The following is a 17032-nucleotide window of genomic DNA, read 5'->3' on the forward strand; positions in this document are numbered from 1 at the left end:
AAACATTCTCATGAATTTAGAGGTGGGATCTTCGACCTCACTCGACTGTAAAACCCTAAGTCCGTTCAATTAAAATGATGATTATAATAACAACAGCGAATAAACTATTACGGAACCCCCACACTAGTGGCACAGATTCCTTGGCGCGCCCTTCCTAAACGTGTTAAGTGTAGCCGGGGCGCATTCCTCCTCCTTCCTGAGGGTCCTAGCGTGGCCAGCCTCTTCCACCTGCGAGCCGCGGAGGCATTTTTTGTTGTCGACTAACCCCCTCTAGCGCCGGGCTCGCAGCAGCCGAGCGGCGGCAGCCAGGCGGGCCAGCGCCGGGCTCGGCGGAGCTGGGCGGCGCTGGCGGCTCGGGCCCTACCCTCCACGTCCGCCTCGGCGGCGAGGGCGTCAGGACGAGGCGCCCCGAGACCCTCCTTGTTAGCACCGGTGTTGCCCCCTTCCCGAACTCCCCACGCGGGGGGCGAGGGCCGAGCGGTCCCACCCGGCAGCCGGCGCCGTGGAGCGCTGGGAGGGAGCGGGAGCCGCGAGGGGGCGGCTTCCGCGGGGATAGCGGTCCGCTCGCAGGCAGTCGGCGCGGCTGTGGAGGCGGCCACGCACGGCTCAGCCCGGGGGTTTCTCCGAGTGCGCGGTCCGACGCCGTCACGCTGCTGGCGTCCCGGGCCCCCCGAAACCCCGGCGCCTGCGGCTGCGACCATGCTCTTGACCTCCGCTGTGAAGTCGCCGCCGCACGGTGACGACGAGACCTCAGTGAGACCCCGTGCCAGGCCCCCGCCCGCCTCCAGCCTGAGGTGACTCTCTGCAGCTCGCTGCCTGCCTTCGCTCTCCTAGGACTAGCTGCGGAGGCGGCCGCCAAGCCGAGGCTCTTGCCCTATCGGGCAAGTTTGGGCGACCCAGGCTGAGGAGCGGTCAGGCTGGTCCGCCGCCGCCGCCGCCGCCAAGCTCAAGCCGGACGCGGAGCGCTCGGCCACAGCACTCGCCCCCACCGGCGGCGGAAATGTGAAGTCGGCGGTAGCCCTGCGGGTGCAGAGTAGCCCTAAAACGCTGGACGCTGCTGCCGCGAAATGGGAAGGAAAGTGCTTAGGAGACTAAGTGCGGCCTCAGACAGGCCAGGGAAAAGGCTGCCGAGGCCGAAGCGCGGCGCAGACGCGGCCGAGCTGGAGGGGTCCGCTCGGCGGGCCGCGGCCGTCGCCACCTAGGCGAGGGGCTTGAGGGCGCAGCTCGGTAGCTCGCTCGGACCGCTTGCGGCCCCGCGGAGCCTCCTTAGGCGCTCGGCTCTCGCCGCACTGGCCGGAGGAAAGTTCCTGCGGCCCCCGCCCGCTCAGAGCTGCAGCGCCCGCCCTGCTTTTGGCTCCGCAAGTGCCCGCTCTGAGTTCGGAGGGGCGCGCAGACCGGCAGAGCTGCCCGAGCCGCCGCCGCACCTGGCCGTCCCTCCCCCGTTGCCGCCGTGAGGCGCCCTCCCCCGCCCCTGCGCTCCCCTCCCCCAAACCACAGCCCGAGCTCGCTCCTGCGCGCGCGCTCTCCCAGGCCCAAGTGAATAGTCCTCGCGCGAGCGGGACACGGCGGTGGATGCAATTCCGCTCGCCTACAGCCGCCAGGAGCTCCCTGGCGCCGCCGGCAGCGTCCTCCTCCGGAGCAGCTGCGCCTGCACCTGGGCAGCCTGGACCTTCGTGCCCTGCCCCCGGGGCCTCGCGCGGGGGTCGCCCCGGGACACCCCCTGTGGGCCGGGTGGAGGAGGAAGAGGAGGAGGAAGAAGACGTGGACTCGGACCCGCCGCTGAACACCTGGCTGAGCCACTTCACTTTAAGGGGGAGGAGAAGAGAGCCGGGGAGAACCATGGGGGGCAGCGAAGTCCGGGAATTTCTTTTGCAATTTGGTTTCTTCTTGCCTCTGCTGACAGCTTGGCCAGGCGACTGCAGTCACGTCTCCAACAACCAAGGTAAAGAGGCCGGTGGAGAAGCAAGATGGGGCGGGAGGAGGCGGGTGCTCTGAGGACCGGTGCGTTGGTCGCCTCTTGGCAGGTAACTTCGTCTCGGGGTGGGCTTCTCCCGGCTTTCCACACGAGGGGGTCGAGGATGTCTCCTCACCAGAGCGCCTGTCCACAGCGCCCGGGGCCGGCGACCTCACGAGGAGCGGTCTGTTCTGCTTCCAAAATGTCTTGAAACGGATGCGTGAGCATCAGCAGCAGTTGGGTCCCACCACTGGCAGCCGCGGGACCGCTCCCCGCCGCGCGGTCTCCACGGGAGGTCAGGCTCTGTGGTGGAGGCTTTAATGGAGACTTCTGGCTCTTTGCGGTCGCTCACGGCGCGGTGCTGTGGAGGTTCTCCCGCACGCCTGCAAGAAAGCAGATCGTTCTCGCTGTAGCCCCTGGCCAAATAACCAGCCTTGAGCCTTCTATAAACCAAACCCTCGCCCAGCTGCAAGCCCTTTACCCCATCCCGACCGAATTTAGAAATTATTCCGGATTATTTCCAGCCCAGACGCCGGAAGGGGCCGGGGCGGGGGAAGGGGGGGTTGCGGGTATTAGGTGTGAATTAAGAAGTCGTGAATATTCTATGCCTAAAGTCAGGTAAAGTGGTAAAGTGAAGATGAATAGCCTATGAAAAGTGAAAGTGAGGTTTACCGAATGGAAAGCACTGAGAATTTTTGAACTTTTTTTTTTCCGCTTTCTAGCCAACAATCTTTATGAGACATACTCATTGGATTTCTGCTGTGAATATTTAAAGATCTATATAAAAGAAATTACCTCCATAGTCTCAATCCTCCTAGACTGGGAGAGGAACAGCCATAAAAGTTTTCCAGCGTGTACCTGGCTGGATGCTCTCCCTGGCGCTGTGATGACCGCCGGTGTCACCTGTTACGTCACACTTTTAAAACACCTCAAATACAAAACTTCAATTAGAGTTACCATTCAGCATACAAGGTCTCGAAATAATTTGCAGGTATATAAATAGAGGTCAGATGGCATGAAAATGTGTGCTTCCTTTGCGAGGGTGAGAAGGTTAAGAGTGAAGGAAATTAGAACAAAACAGCCTTCTTTTTTGTCATAAACATATACAACCAGTTTGTTAGAAATAGAATCATTTAGAATGAATATTCAGTTCTTATTTATGTAACTGATACTTTTGACATGCTTTTCTAATTCTTTGCCTTTTTTTTGACCTCCAGATTGCAATCACAAATGCATATGTCAGCTTGAAAACCCTACACAACCATCTTGCCTTTGAAAATGTATTCTATAAGTATCACCTATAGTGCCACGCTCTCCTATGGAGGTGTATACCTTCACACACATCCCTTATTTGGTTTCAAGGACTATTGGCATTAAATATCAAAGGGGTAGTTAATTTACCTCTGAAAATTGAACATTGTTTAAAATAACGTGTAATTACTTGACCTTTTTATTGAAAAGAAAAACGATTTTTAGTAATTGGAAAATCAGACATTTATGTTATACTAAGTGTGTCTAGGGCTTCTAAAGATGTGTACACTTAAAGTCAAGTTTGTTAGGAATATTTTAACAGTTATATCCTTTCAATCATGTCCCTAAATCAACATTTATATTTTCAAAGTTCCAGTAACCATCCTAGGCCCTGAGGATACTACCAAAAATAAAACACATGTTAGACTCTTCAAATGAGTAAAGAGCCATTCTACCAAAGTGTCTCAAGTATTAAAGTATGACCTTTCAGATATTCATATTAAGTTTAAGGGATAGGGAAGTTGTTTGTCAACTCTTGCAGTAATTTTTATTTATCTGTTTTAATAGCTTTCTCATACTTTTACAAGACGTTTTACCTAAAAGATTTACCAATTATATCTAATTTATGTGTGTTTTGTAAATTAGCTTAACTTAGTGAATATTACTCAACTTACCTAACAAATAAGATCATTAAAGATGGTCTCCAAAAACTCTTAATTTGCATTTGTACTAATAGTCTAAAAACACAAGCTATGTGTTACACTTGAATAATATTATACCTAAAGGGTAAGTTGGGTAAAATTTAGAGTTTTTCAGCATAATATTATGGAGAAAACATGCTCAGATTTTTTTCATCAGATACAAATAATTGCTTTTAAAATGCTTTTTACTGCTTAAAGTTACAGTGGTTCGAAATTATGCCTTATAATATCTTGAGATAATTTTTGAATGCTGAAATAATCATGCTAATAGTTGATAAATGTGGAACTTCAAAATGTTTTATGAACAAAAGGATATTTTCTTATTTGTAGTTTCAAAAATAGATGACGTGAATCAACATATCTTGCCAATTTGTAAACACTGAAAATATGAGGTATTGTAGAATTACTGAAGTACATGTACAATATAGAAATATTAATGCAAAATACAAATCTTATCTTTGTACATAATAAGCATTGATAATAGGCTTAATATTTAATTTTAAGCATATGTATTCATTTTTCTAGTAACTTTTTGTCCTAAGAGCTAGTGGAATTCTTGTTTTATTTTTAAAATTTGTTGCAGAGGGTAAATTTTCATTTCAATATAATTTGTCTTCTCATTAAGAGTAATCACAAAGTAAACTTTAATGTGATTTATTTTTACCAAATTATATAAAATATTTCATGGTTGAATGAAGGCATCATTCCCATCCTCATTCCTCGTTTTGCATACATAGATAGAATAAAAGGATCAAAAAAATGAACCATTTCATTTTTTACAATGTGCTAAGAGTAACTTGAAAATAGGAAGCATCTCCTCTTGTTTCTCAACTGGCTGTGAATCTCTGCGCCATAAAGACAAAATAAATCAGTTTGACTCTCTTCCTATTACTGAAACCTCCTTGAATTGATCAAAAAGTAAAGCTGCTTCCTAGATCACTTCATCTGATTAAGTAAATGAAAACATGATTTGTACTCAAATTTCTCTTATTCCATTAATTTTCCCTCTGTTTAAAACCACAGTATTTATTTCGTGTTGGCAACTTTAAAAGTAACAGTTTTTACTCTCTCAAGAATTGAAAACTTTTATTTTTGTGCTAAAAGGATAGTTAGGAGAATATAAAATACAATCTTGTTTCTTATGTCAGTAACCATGTATATCAATCTCAGTGCTTGGTAGCCACCAGGGACCCGTTAATTCACAGATTACTCTGCTTTAGTCTAAAAAGAGTTGATGCATCTCTCAGGGTGTGACTCATGTTTCCAAAAATAATCAATACTCGAATAATTCATTAAATCAAAATATGGTTTGAATATGAGAGTCTGGTGAGTTCATTTTACTACCAAGATTGTGTGAATTGATCTTTCTCCTCCACTCAGGGATTTCAGTGAAAAATGAAATATACAAGGAAAACAATAGTTGGAGCCATTAGTTTCATTAAATTTATTAATTTGAATGAAATAAGTCTAAAATCCACTAAGTCGTATGTAAATACAGGTGAACATAGCTGATCTGAAAAATACCTGCTTATTTAAATTCATAGCCCTAAATTAGTTGAACTGACATAAGTATTGTTCACAAACTGTAAGACCGAATGTTGTTCTTATATTTACAGAAAGGGGGGAATTGAAATATTTTAAGAAAGTTGAAGAGTGAACTTTACTGAAAATATTGAAAATTGGGTTCAATAAGGAAAACTGAGTGATTTATAAAGAATATTTCTAAAAGGCCTTTCCTTATATAAAATTTGATGGATAAACTATGATTGTAAAAGTGCAAGAGTTCTTGAAATCACATGCTTTTCTTGTTTTCCATAAGTATGAAAACAACCTAGAATGTATTTTTTATACATTAACAAACTGAAGTGAGCCATTGTGGAATTAGCCATTATGATTAGTATTTAAAATAGAATATAGAATGTCATTGATATGCACTAGTCATCTCAATCTTTTTGTTCTGAATTTGGGATAAGACTATATCTAAAATTTTTTTTTACACAAAAATTACACAACATTCTTTAAGGGTCTTGTCTTCAGACTAGAAATAACATGAATAAAGCAATTTTAATATAGATTTTCTCAAGGGGCAAATATATATATATATGTTTTTAAATTAATGATTAAATAACGTCTTTTTACATTTTCAAAATACTTTCAAACTTTTCTATTTAGAATTTGTATTATTCTTATGTTACAAAATTAAACATTAATAAAAATCCAAGAGTTGAAAATTTCTTCTTCAGTAATCATTGCTAGTATAAACAAGTGGCAAAAGGCATCAGTGATTTATTGTATTTTCTTCTACTAATTATTTTCCCCTATGACAGACACCATATCTCAATCACTCTCTCTTCTTTCACACACAGGAGTACTTCTGACTATATATTTCTTTTGTCCTAAATGGTGAGAGAATAGATGTTATCTCACACTTTCCATCAGTCAACCAAATCCCTAAAGTTATAGAAGTTTCTTGTGTTCTTGACTCACCATTTCTTGGGACTATAAATATAGTGGAGATCAGTACATGTAGTTAAGTAATAAACATGGATTAACTTTGTTCAGTGTACTTTGTTAATCATGTAATCAAACTAAACTTATACAGAAGGATTAAATTGTTTATACATACACAGTGTTAACTTTTAAATAAAAATTGTATATATATGTGTGTATATATATATACATTTAAATTGTGAAACATAAATTGATATACTGTGTCTGTAGTGTTGTGATCAACTTGCAGTTTCTTTAGGACTGGCATTAGTTCTTTAAAAAACAGATATTATATTACCTCTACTTTTGCCTTATTTTTATTGAGTATTCTGTTTTTGAATGTAATATTTATATGATGAAGAGAAAAAAGAGTAAGTAAGCCAGACTTCATAAATGCCCTCATGGAATTTATTTTCTAGTAAGGGAGACTGACAAAAAATATGGAAGTAAATGAAACTATATACTATGGAGGAAACAATAAAGGCCCTGAGCAAATAACAGGAGGGACCCGCTATTTTATATGTGATGGTTAGAGAGGCCTATCTGGGAAGTGACACGTAAATGACATTCTCAAGGATGAGAAACAGCTGGATGCACAGAACAGGGTGAAGTGCATTCTGGGTAAAGGCAGCTACCTGCTCAGTGACCTTGAGGGAGGTGAGCTTGTCCCCTTTGAAGAATAAGTCCAGTTTGGAACCGGAGCTCACTGAGCAAGGAGGAGAGTAGCCTAGAGTGAGGTTTGAAAGAGAGTGAGAAACCAGATCCACAGAGAAGAAAACAAGCCATGGAAAGGAATTAGGTTTTAATATTTTCCTCGGTAAAATGGGAAGCTAATGAGATCTCAGCCATTTTTCATTTTTATAGTATTATGGCTAGGAAGAGATGATTGGAACATGAAGAGAATAGTGTTAGGAGTCTATTGCAGTTTTTAGGGACATCAGGAAGGGTATGGTGGCCTGGCTAGCATGGTGAGACTGAGATGGGGATAAGAAGATGGATTTGAGATACCATTTGGAAGTAGGATTATGGCATCATCTTATAATTACAGGAAAATAAATGTAGATATTCAGTATTTTGTCACTTTTTCCAAGGGATCTGAAAACATTTTTCATTCCTCCCCATAAAAATGATCTTGCTTGTAATGGTTGATTATTGACAGCAGATAGGAAGGATGGGGTGAGAGGTCCATTCTCTACTTTATTCTGCTCAAACTATGATTTAAAGCATAATATTAATAGTATAGTTTTATTATTTCAAACCATTGTGCATAGCACTGTGCACTCATTGGATCAACAGATGAAATTTGTTAACGCGTTTTGACATGATAACTTTACATATGTAGTTGCTTTTTGTCAGAGTGGGTAATGGCACAGGTGGGTGGAGATATCTTAGCAAAGCAGTATGGTGATCCAGCAGAATCTATTAAAATACAGAGCAGTATTGCAAAGTTTGGCTTATGCACCAGTTTTATTCATCTTTGTTATGATCAGACTACTGTTACTGAAAAGAAAAATAGAAGTGATACTAGATATAAAATAGGCATGTTTTCACATATTTTCTATTAGTCTTCTTTTCTGCATTTTGTTAAAATGAAGAGAAACAAATACTTATTCAGGAAGCTTGTAAAAACCCAGGAAAATTAGATCTTAAGATGAGGGAAGAAAGTATTAGGCTCTTCACTCAACAACAGTAAATTGCATGTAGCTTAAAAAGTTTCCCTGACCAGTTATTGTTCATCCCTGTGAGTTGCCTACTACTACTACTGATATATGACAGCAATTGTCAAATATATAAAAGCATAAAAATCTTAATTTAATAGTCCTAAATGCCTTGTATTTATTTGGAAAATCAATACTCTGGAGATGTTTCATGTAAACATTTGTAAATATTCTTAAAGGTACATATTCAAACATAGTAAATCTTATACTTTAGTGTTTAGAATGTTGTGGAGAATATTATTTTATAGTGATTTCCTTTCAGTAAACATTATGAATTCTTATGATATATACAGTTTTGATTTTCAATGATAAATATTCTAGAACTGAGTGATAATGTTTGTACTTTAAAAAGGTATGTAAATCCATGGCTGATTCATGTCAATGTATGGCAAAAACCACTACAATATTGTAAAGTAATTGGCCTCCAACTAATAAAAATAAATGGAAAAAAAAAAAGGTGTTTATCAGAGCCTACTATTTGGGCTTCCCAGGTGGCACTAGTGGTGAAGAACGCCCCTGCTAATGCAGGAGACTTAACAGACAGGTCTTGGATCCATGGATCAGGAAGATCCCCTGGAGGAGGAAATGGCAACCCACTCCAGTATTCTTGCCTGGAGAATCCCATGGACACAGGAGCCTGACGGGCTACAGTCCATGGGGTGGCAGAGTCAGACGTGACTATAGAGACTTGGCATACACATACACACTGATAGGTAGGGTACTTACTATATGTAAGAATTCAAGGAGTTTTCCTTTAAGAATATATTAATATAGTTCAGTGAAGAGTTTCCAGTCTCTTTCCAAGCCTAGTAGGAAAATTTTCTGTTTTCTTAAAATTAGATCCAAAATTAGTTTTTTTTTTATAATTAGAAAAACTTTTAAAGTACATTTGTCATATGACAACGTGTAAGAGTACTGATGCTCAGCTCTAATATTTATGTATTGATTATTTGCAAGTAATATCTTATTTCATTAAAGTTTATCTCAAAATTAAGAAAATAAGTCACTCAACATCCACATCTTAAAGTATCTTCCTGTGTCAGGCATTATGCTAGGTTCTAAGATAGAATTCTACAACAGATTCTAAGCTAGATTCTACAACAGTGATTATCATATAGTCTCTGTTCTTTAGAAAATCAGCCTTCTCTTTTGATGTGATATATCCTTGAGTAATTGATAATTAATCCTTAATTACTTGATGATTTTTATAAGATGAATTTTACAGTAAATGATATCATGAGGGAAAGAAGGAAGGGTGTGAAGTAATACTACTAACACTTCTATTTGTTTTTGTTTGTAAAATTGCTTCATAGGGATCTTCTAATATTAGTTTATGGGTGGGCATATATCTTATTTAATTGCATGAAAATTAAACATAAATATGCATTGAATAAACACAACCATGCATAGACAGTATAAATATTTCAAATCTCTAGTGACTTTCCATGAACTGACAGATTGAGGCAGGTTTTGTTTAAATGATATTAGGCTAGCTTTTTCTGGTGTGTTTATTTAAGGTAGATTTATCATTAAAAACTGTGATTCATGGTGAAGAAGCTAGTTTTTCCAGTTTCAGATAGCAGCAAACATACATCTTAATTGAGTTTTGGAGCAAGAACTGGGATGAGAGCATGTATTTTCAGCCCATGTCCTGAAAAATACACTCAGCTACTTTCCCAGGATACTGCTGTGTCCTCTAGCTATTGGCCTGTCTGATGATCTGAACTGGCTGGATATAAACGAAAAATCACCATTCTTCCTCCTATTACATTTTATAACTTCAGTTGTACTGTTATACTTACTTTCTGATCATAGAAGTTATAACATCTCTTTAGAAACTGAATGTTCAAGAGTTAGAATTAGTTATGTATTATTTTATTCTTGTAATATTTGGTATCTGGATATATGGCTATTTATATACATAGCTTATTTACTAATGTTAACTTACTAATAACATGACAGAATGATTATGTATTATTTTAGGTTGATTGCTGTAATACTCATATTTGTGGTATATGAGCATTGCAAAGAGAAACACTTTTTATTAAAATTTATTTTTAATTGGAGGATAATTGCTTTATAATGTTGTATTGGTTTCTGCCATACAACATAAATCAATCATAAGTATATATATCTCCCCTCCCTCTTTAACTTCTCTTCATCCCTCATTCCACCCCTCTAGTTGTCACAGAGCACGAGGTTGAGCTCCCTGGGGAAACACATTCTTGAAATAGTATGTAGAGTATAATATCTAGAATAAGTAAAAGCACTTACATATAATTAAAAAAAATCAATATAGGAAAATTTTCCTACTTATGATGATTATAATTAGATGTATTTTAAGCAAGTTAGTAAAGCAGGAAATATTTTACATTTAGGAAATAAAAATATTATATTAATGTGTATTCCAAATAAGAATTATCTAGAATTAATTGAAATGATTGCCTCCAAATATGAGTTGAAGTATATCTCAGTATCACCTTAATTTTTACTTTAAAAAGCACAAATGTGTTCCATATGTTGCTGACACATTAATATTGTAAAAATAATTAAAATTGAATGTTTAATTAGAAAAACTATGTAGTGGCCAATAAATGTTATGATAAAAATAGAAATCTCCAGCAACTGAAGTTTATTATATAGTACAGTGCTAAGTAGCTTTAAACATTCAAAATGAAAGAAAAATAGGGATAGAAAAAAACTGAATTATGGTACTATTTTTAAAATGAACCTAATTGGTTAAGGAGTTTCTCTTGTTACATATATCTGACTCTACCCTGGGTTAGACCCTTCAACTCTGCAAGTGCAGAAGAGTCCTGATGTTAGACAATGTTAGCTAAAACTCTTTTAAAAAAATCCTGAAAATTTCCTTTCACTCTCCTTCTAGATTTAAAATATACTTAGACAACATTTAAATTGTGAATGCAAGTGAAAATAATTAGTAGTTGTCATTATGTGTGACAGGAAAGAACTCAGCAAACTAATAGATAGCATTGTACAAAATCATAAGACTTTAGTCAATTTCTAAAAGTGAATAAAATCTGTGCATTAGTCCACTTGTTAAAAGTTATAACGCCTGGACAACAACAATAACAAAACCCCAAGACTGTAATAGCCAGAACAGTTTTATAACAGTACAACATTTAATGAGGAAAGTGCACTGTTACCTTGGCTGTTTTATATTCCTTATTTAATGAGGGAGCATTCAGAAAGAGATCCTAATTTTTATCTGAAAAAGAACAATTTCAGGAGTGTATATTGTTGGTATAGCATATTACTTAGCATGGTTTAAAAATAAATGAAAATAACATGTTCCAACTTTATTGTTATTTTTATGATATACATAAGAGGAAAAATTGTACCTGTATTATAATAACTTACTGTCTTAAAATGCTATAGTAAAATAACTTTATTTTATAGAGAACTATAGTTCATCCTGGTTATTAAAATAACAGGTAGTTTGTTTACTTAAAATTACATGTGTAAGAACCTTTATAATACTCACTAGTTTATGACCAGAAATCCATGTATATGCATATGCACTATTTTTTAGGCTTTTCAAGAGCTTTATACCCTAGTAAAGAAGAATTAAAATGTAAGAATTTATTTTAAAGTTTAGTATTCTAGAGTTTTAAATACTTGCTAAAGCTAAGTGAAAAATATCCCCTAAAGTTATGAAGCTTTAAAATCAGATGAAATTGTTAGGCTGTTTTTTTTATAAAGTTCTGAAATGCTTTTCCCTTGTAATATAGATGTAGTTATCTTTGGGTTTTTGTTTGTTCATTCTTATTTTTATTACTTATGTACACAAACTTCGGTTCTTAATGTGTACGATTTATTTGTATATATTTTCCTATAATTCTCAATTTAGTTCAGATTAAATATATATTCACCCAACTTTTAAATGAAATATATTGAGCCTACTATGTTTTTTCACTGTGCTGGGGACAGGAAACATAAAGATGGGTCACTTTGCCTTGAACTTCTGCGAGCAAAAGATTTAATTAATGAGGCCATTTATATGTTAGTGAATATTTGACAAAGTAATATGGATTTAGTTGTTCCATAGACAAGTTCACATCTATGAACTATTGTTTACAGAGATGAAAATATGAAAGTATCAGCCGCAGGAGACATGGGTTCAATCCCTGGGTCGAGAAGATCCCCTGGAGGAGGGCGTGAAAACCCTCTCCAGTGTTCTTGCCTGGAGAATCCCGTGGACAGGAGCTTGGTGGGCTATGGTCCATAGGTTTGCAAAGAGCCGGACACGACTGAAGTAGTTTAGTATGCATGTGTGCATACTGACCATGACAATGTATTGGCCCTGGCTTTGTGTGACTACTAGAAATGAAATAAGATCTGTCCCCTTACATTGAGGGCAAACTTGTAAAGTTGACAGTAAAATACTAGGTTGATGAAAAAGTAATTGCAGTTTTGGACCATGAATTTTAAATCATTATAACCAGGTTCAACCACATCTTATTAATCAAAATAGGAACCAGTACAGTCAACACATTTTTGCCAATGAGAAATAAGTTTATTCTTGTAGTGTAAAAATCTGTTCTTCAGGATTCCAAGAACTCTTGGAAAGTATTTTCTGACTCCTGCTAGTTGTGGAAGTGTTTTCTCTGCAAAAAATTATTGAGATATTTGAAGTGGTAGTCAGTTGGCACAAGGTCAGGTGAATATGATGGATGAGGCAAACTTAGTAGCCCAGTTTGCTGAATTTTTGAAGTGTTGATTGTGCAGCATGCTATCAGGCATTGTTCTGGAGAAGAATTGGGCCCACTCTGTTGACCCAGTGCCAGTTACAGGCATTACAGTTTTTGGTGCATCTCATCAATTTGCTGAGCATACTTCTCAGATGTAATGGTTTTACTGGGATTCAGAAAGCTCTAGTGGATCAATCAGCAGCAGACTGCCAGACAGTGACCATGACCTTTTTTTGGTACAAGTTTGTCTTTGGGAAGTGCTTTGGAGCTTTTCTTGGTTCAACCTCTGAGCTGGTCATTGCCGGTTGTTGTCTAAATCCACTTTTCGATGCAAGTCACAGTCTGATAGAGAAATGGTTCAATGTTGTTGCATAGAATAAGAGAAGACAACACTTCAAAGTGATCGTTTTTTTTGATTTGTGATCAGCTCACAAGGCACACCATTTATCAAGCTTTTTCACCTTTTCAATTTGCTTCCATTGGCAAAGGACCATAGAATGTTCAATGCTGAGTTCTTCAGCAACTTCTTCTGTAGTCGTAAGAAGATCAGCTTTGATGATGCACTCAGTTGATCATTGTCAACTTCCAATGGCCGGCCACTGCACTCCTCTTCTTCAAGGCCCCTGTCTCCTTTGCAAAACTTCTTGAACCACCACTGCACTGTACATTTGTTAGGCGTTCCTGGACCAAATATGTTGTTGATGTTGCGAATTCTTACTGCTGCTTTATGATCCATTTGAACTGGAAAGGAAAATCACTTGAATTTGCTTTTTATCTAACATCATTTCCCTAGTGTGAAATATAAAATTAAAAATATATATATAAATATAAAATATGCAGCAAGAAATGTCACTAACAAAACAATCAAGCAAGAAATGTGCATTAAAATGATATATAACATAACTACATTTACTTAAGAATGTATTGCAGTATCAAACAGTTTCAACAGTGCAGAACTGCATCAACCTAACACTAGCAATTTAGCAAAGATAAAGGGAAATAATTTTAAAAATTATAACAAAAAATATTGAGTTTCATATGGGAAATGAAAATGAGTATCACATTTATTCATTCATTTTATTATGGTTCATTATTGTAAATATATATAAGTGATAAGAGAGTCTGATGGGACTGTAAATTTGTACAGCCGTTATGGAAAACAGTATGGAGGTAACTTAAAAACTAAAAATAGAACTACCATATGAGCCAACAGTCACACCCCTGGGCATATGCCGAGAGAAAACCATAATTCAGAAAGACATGTGTGTTCCAAAGTGAATTGCATCACCATTAAAATAGCCAGGAGGTGGAGACAACCTAAGTGTCCATCAACAAAGAAATGAATAAAGAAGATGTGGTTGTTATTGTTGAATATTACTCAGTTATACTCAGTATTACTCAGCCATAAAAAGGAATGAAATTGGATCATTTGTACAGATATGAATGGACCTAGAGACTACCATCAGAAATCAGAAAGAGAAGAACAAATATTGTTTATTAACGCATATATGAATCTAGAAAAATAAAGATGATCTTATTTGCAAACAGTGAAAGACACAGGTGTAGAAGACAGATGTAAGGACACCAATGAGGGAAAGGCTGGGCAGGTGGGATGAATTGGGAGATTGGGTTTGACATATATACACTACCGATTGTGTTGTTGTTTAGTTGCTAAGTCGTGTCTGACTTCTCTGTGACTCCATGGACTGTAGTCTGCCAGACTCCTTTGTCAATGGGATTTCCCAGCAAGAATACGGGAGTGGGTTGCCATTTCCTTCTCCAGGGGATCTTCCCGACCCAGGGAAAGAACCCATGTCTCCTGTATTGTCAGGAGGGTTTTTAACCACTGAGCCTCCAGGGAAGCCATGCACTATGGATAGTATGTATAAAATAGATAACTAAGGAGGACCTCTGTATAGCTCAGGGAACTCGACTGAGTGCTCTGTGGTGACCTAAATGGGCAGGGAAGCCAAAAAATGGAGATACATGTATATGTATAGCAGATTCACTGCCCTGTACAGTAGAAACAAACAAAATATTGTGAAGCAACTATACTTTAATAAAAATTAATGTAAAATGTATATAAGTAATAAGAATTAAAATGAATGACTCCTCTGGAAACTTCAGTTTCTAAGCTACTTTGAGTTAGTTTTTTTCACTTGAGGATTTTTTTTTCTTCCCAATTATTTTTGTTAGTTGGAGGCTAATTACTTTACAATATTGTAGTGGTTTTTGCCATACATTGACATGAATCAGCCATGGATTTACATGTGTTCCCCATCCTGAACCCCCCTCCCACCTCCCTCCCCATCCCATCCCTCTGGGTCATCCCAGTGCACTTGAAGATTAAAACTTATTCTTGTGTGTAGATAAAAATAATCTGAGGGATTGATGTCTTAGACTGGATGTAGAGTTTTTAAGTAAGTGGCCCCACTTGATTTTTTCATTAAAAGTTTTATCATATTCTTTAAGAACTAGCATATTTAATGATGGTGGCTGCTTTTAAAGATAAGCAGCACACAAACTGTAACAACACAAAATCTTGTGGTTTTGTGGATTATATATGGTTTTCTCTGCTGATTATTTTATCTTCAGATAATGGTAAAATAGTAAACCCTGTATGATTTATGTTACATGCAATTTAAAGATGAAAAATATTTCTTTAGTTTCCTGTCATCTGAAGTTCTTGTTTTATTGTGATTTTCTCATCCCTACCTCCATTAAATGTTGGCTTTTAGAGGTGTTTCACAACTTGGGAATTGCTAGTACTCTTTAATGTTTATCTTGAGAAATTAAATTACTGTTTGATTGATCTGTATTTTATATTTGATAAATGTGCCTGTAGAGGAATATTGGGATAGAAATTTCTGCCAGAACTGGGTATTTTTAAACAGAGAAAAATCAATAGCAGATTATCCATGATTAGCTGTTGACATTTAAATTTGTACATTTAGAATGTCAAAAAGCACTGAAAGCTATCAATTTAGTTTCTAAATTATAATAATATTATTTTCAAATCCAAAATTTTATGATTCTCATCCTTCCTTCAACCTAGAGATATATTTAAAGTAAGTTGAAATAATTGAAGATCTTTTAAAAAAACTTAACTTTTAATAATTGATTAATTGAAAAACTACAGATCTGTGAAAAGCTTAATGAATTATTCATATCTTTGTGTGCATCTAGGTTTGTTGTTGTTGCTGTGATTATTATTATACTACTTTCAGTTCAGTTCAGTCGCTCAGTCGTGTCTGACTCTTTGCGACCCCATGAATCGCAGCACGCCAGGCCTCCCTGTCCATCACCAACTCCCGGAGTTTACTCAAACTCATGTCCATTGAGTTGGTGATACCAGCCAGCCATCTAATCCTCTGTCGTCCCCTTCTCCTCCTGCCCCCAATCCCTCCCAGCATTATGGTCTTTTCCAATGAGTCAACAGTTCGCGTGAGGTGGCCAAAGTATTGGAGTGTCAGCTTCAGCATCAGCCCTTCCAATGAACACCCAGGACTGATCTCCTTTAGGATGGACTGGTTGGATCTCCTTGCAGTCCAAGGGACTCTCAAGAGTCTTCTCCAACACCACAGTTCAAAAGCATCAATTCTTCAGTGCTCAGCTTTCTTTATAGTCCAACTCTCACATCCATACATGACCACCTTAGTGAAGGCATTATTTCTAACTCATGAAAATAAGTGTCTTTATAAAGGTATATTATGATTGGATTAATGTATCCCCTGCTTTAATCATTATACAATACCTGGCATATGGTGTTGTAATGCTATATCATAAAAATTATTTTAATCTGTGCCAGAGTATATCATAAGTCTTTAAAGTATTTTCTTCCACAGAAGGTGATTTGCCTAAGCTGTGATAATCTGAGTTGTTTTCAGGCTGTACTATGGTGATGATATTTTTTGAGGTTTGATATCTTAATTGTAAAAGATTATGATTTCAAATATGCACTACCACACATAAGCCACATTTATTATGATATAGCTGCTATTCTCTAAATGCACACCTGCTTGCTTGGAAGTTCTGCTTCTAATGTGCACCAGAATAGGGGAAGCTTAAATAGTACCTCTAAAACTGAGGAAAAAGTCACATATTTTCTTTCTAATATACTTATCTCTGATATACTTGTTGTCCAGGTCTAAGATTATCCTGTTTATTCAGTTGCTCTCAACTACTGAGATAAAAATTTGGACTTAA

At 38.1% G+C, this 17032-nt stretch overlaps 1 protein-coding gene across 1 annotated transcript in view; it reads left to right on the top strand.

Moving 5' to 3' along the window:
• The first annotated feature begins 1572 nt into the window (after positions 1-1572).
• Positions 1573-17032, top strand: part of EPHA6 (EPH receptor A6) — a 924354-nt gene continuing 908894 nt past the window's right edge. The window contains exon 1 of the mRNA XM_043892992.1: positions 1573-1942. Coding sequence (XP_043748927.1) covers positions 1573-1942 — 370 coding nt within the window. The remainder of the gene's footprint in view (positions 1943-17032) is intronic.

This window comes from Cervus elaphus, chromosome 31, assembly GCF_910594005.1.
Source record: "Cervus elaphus chromosome 31, mCerEla1.1, whole genome shotgun sequence".
In the NCBI taxonomy this organism is placed as follows: domain Eukaryota; kingdom Metazoa; phylum Chordata; class Mammalia; order Artiodactyla; family Cervidae; genus Cervus; species Cervus elaphus.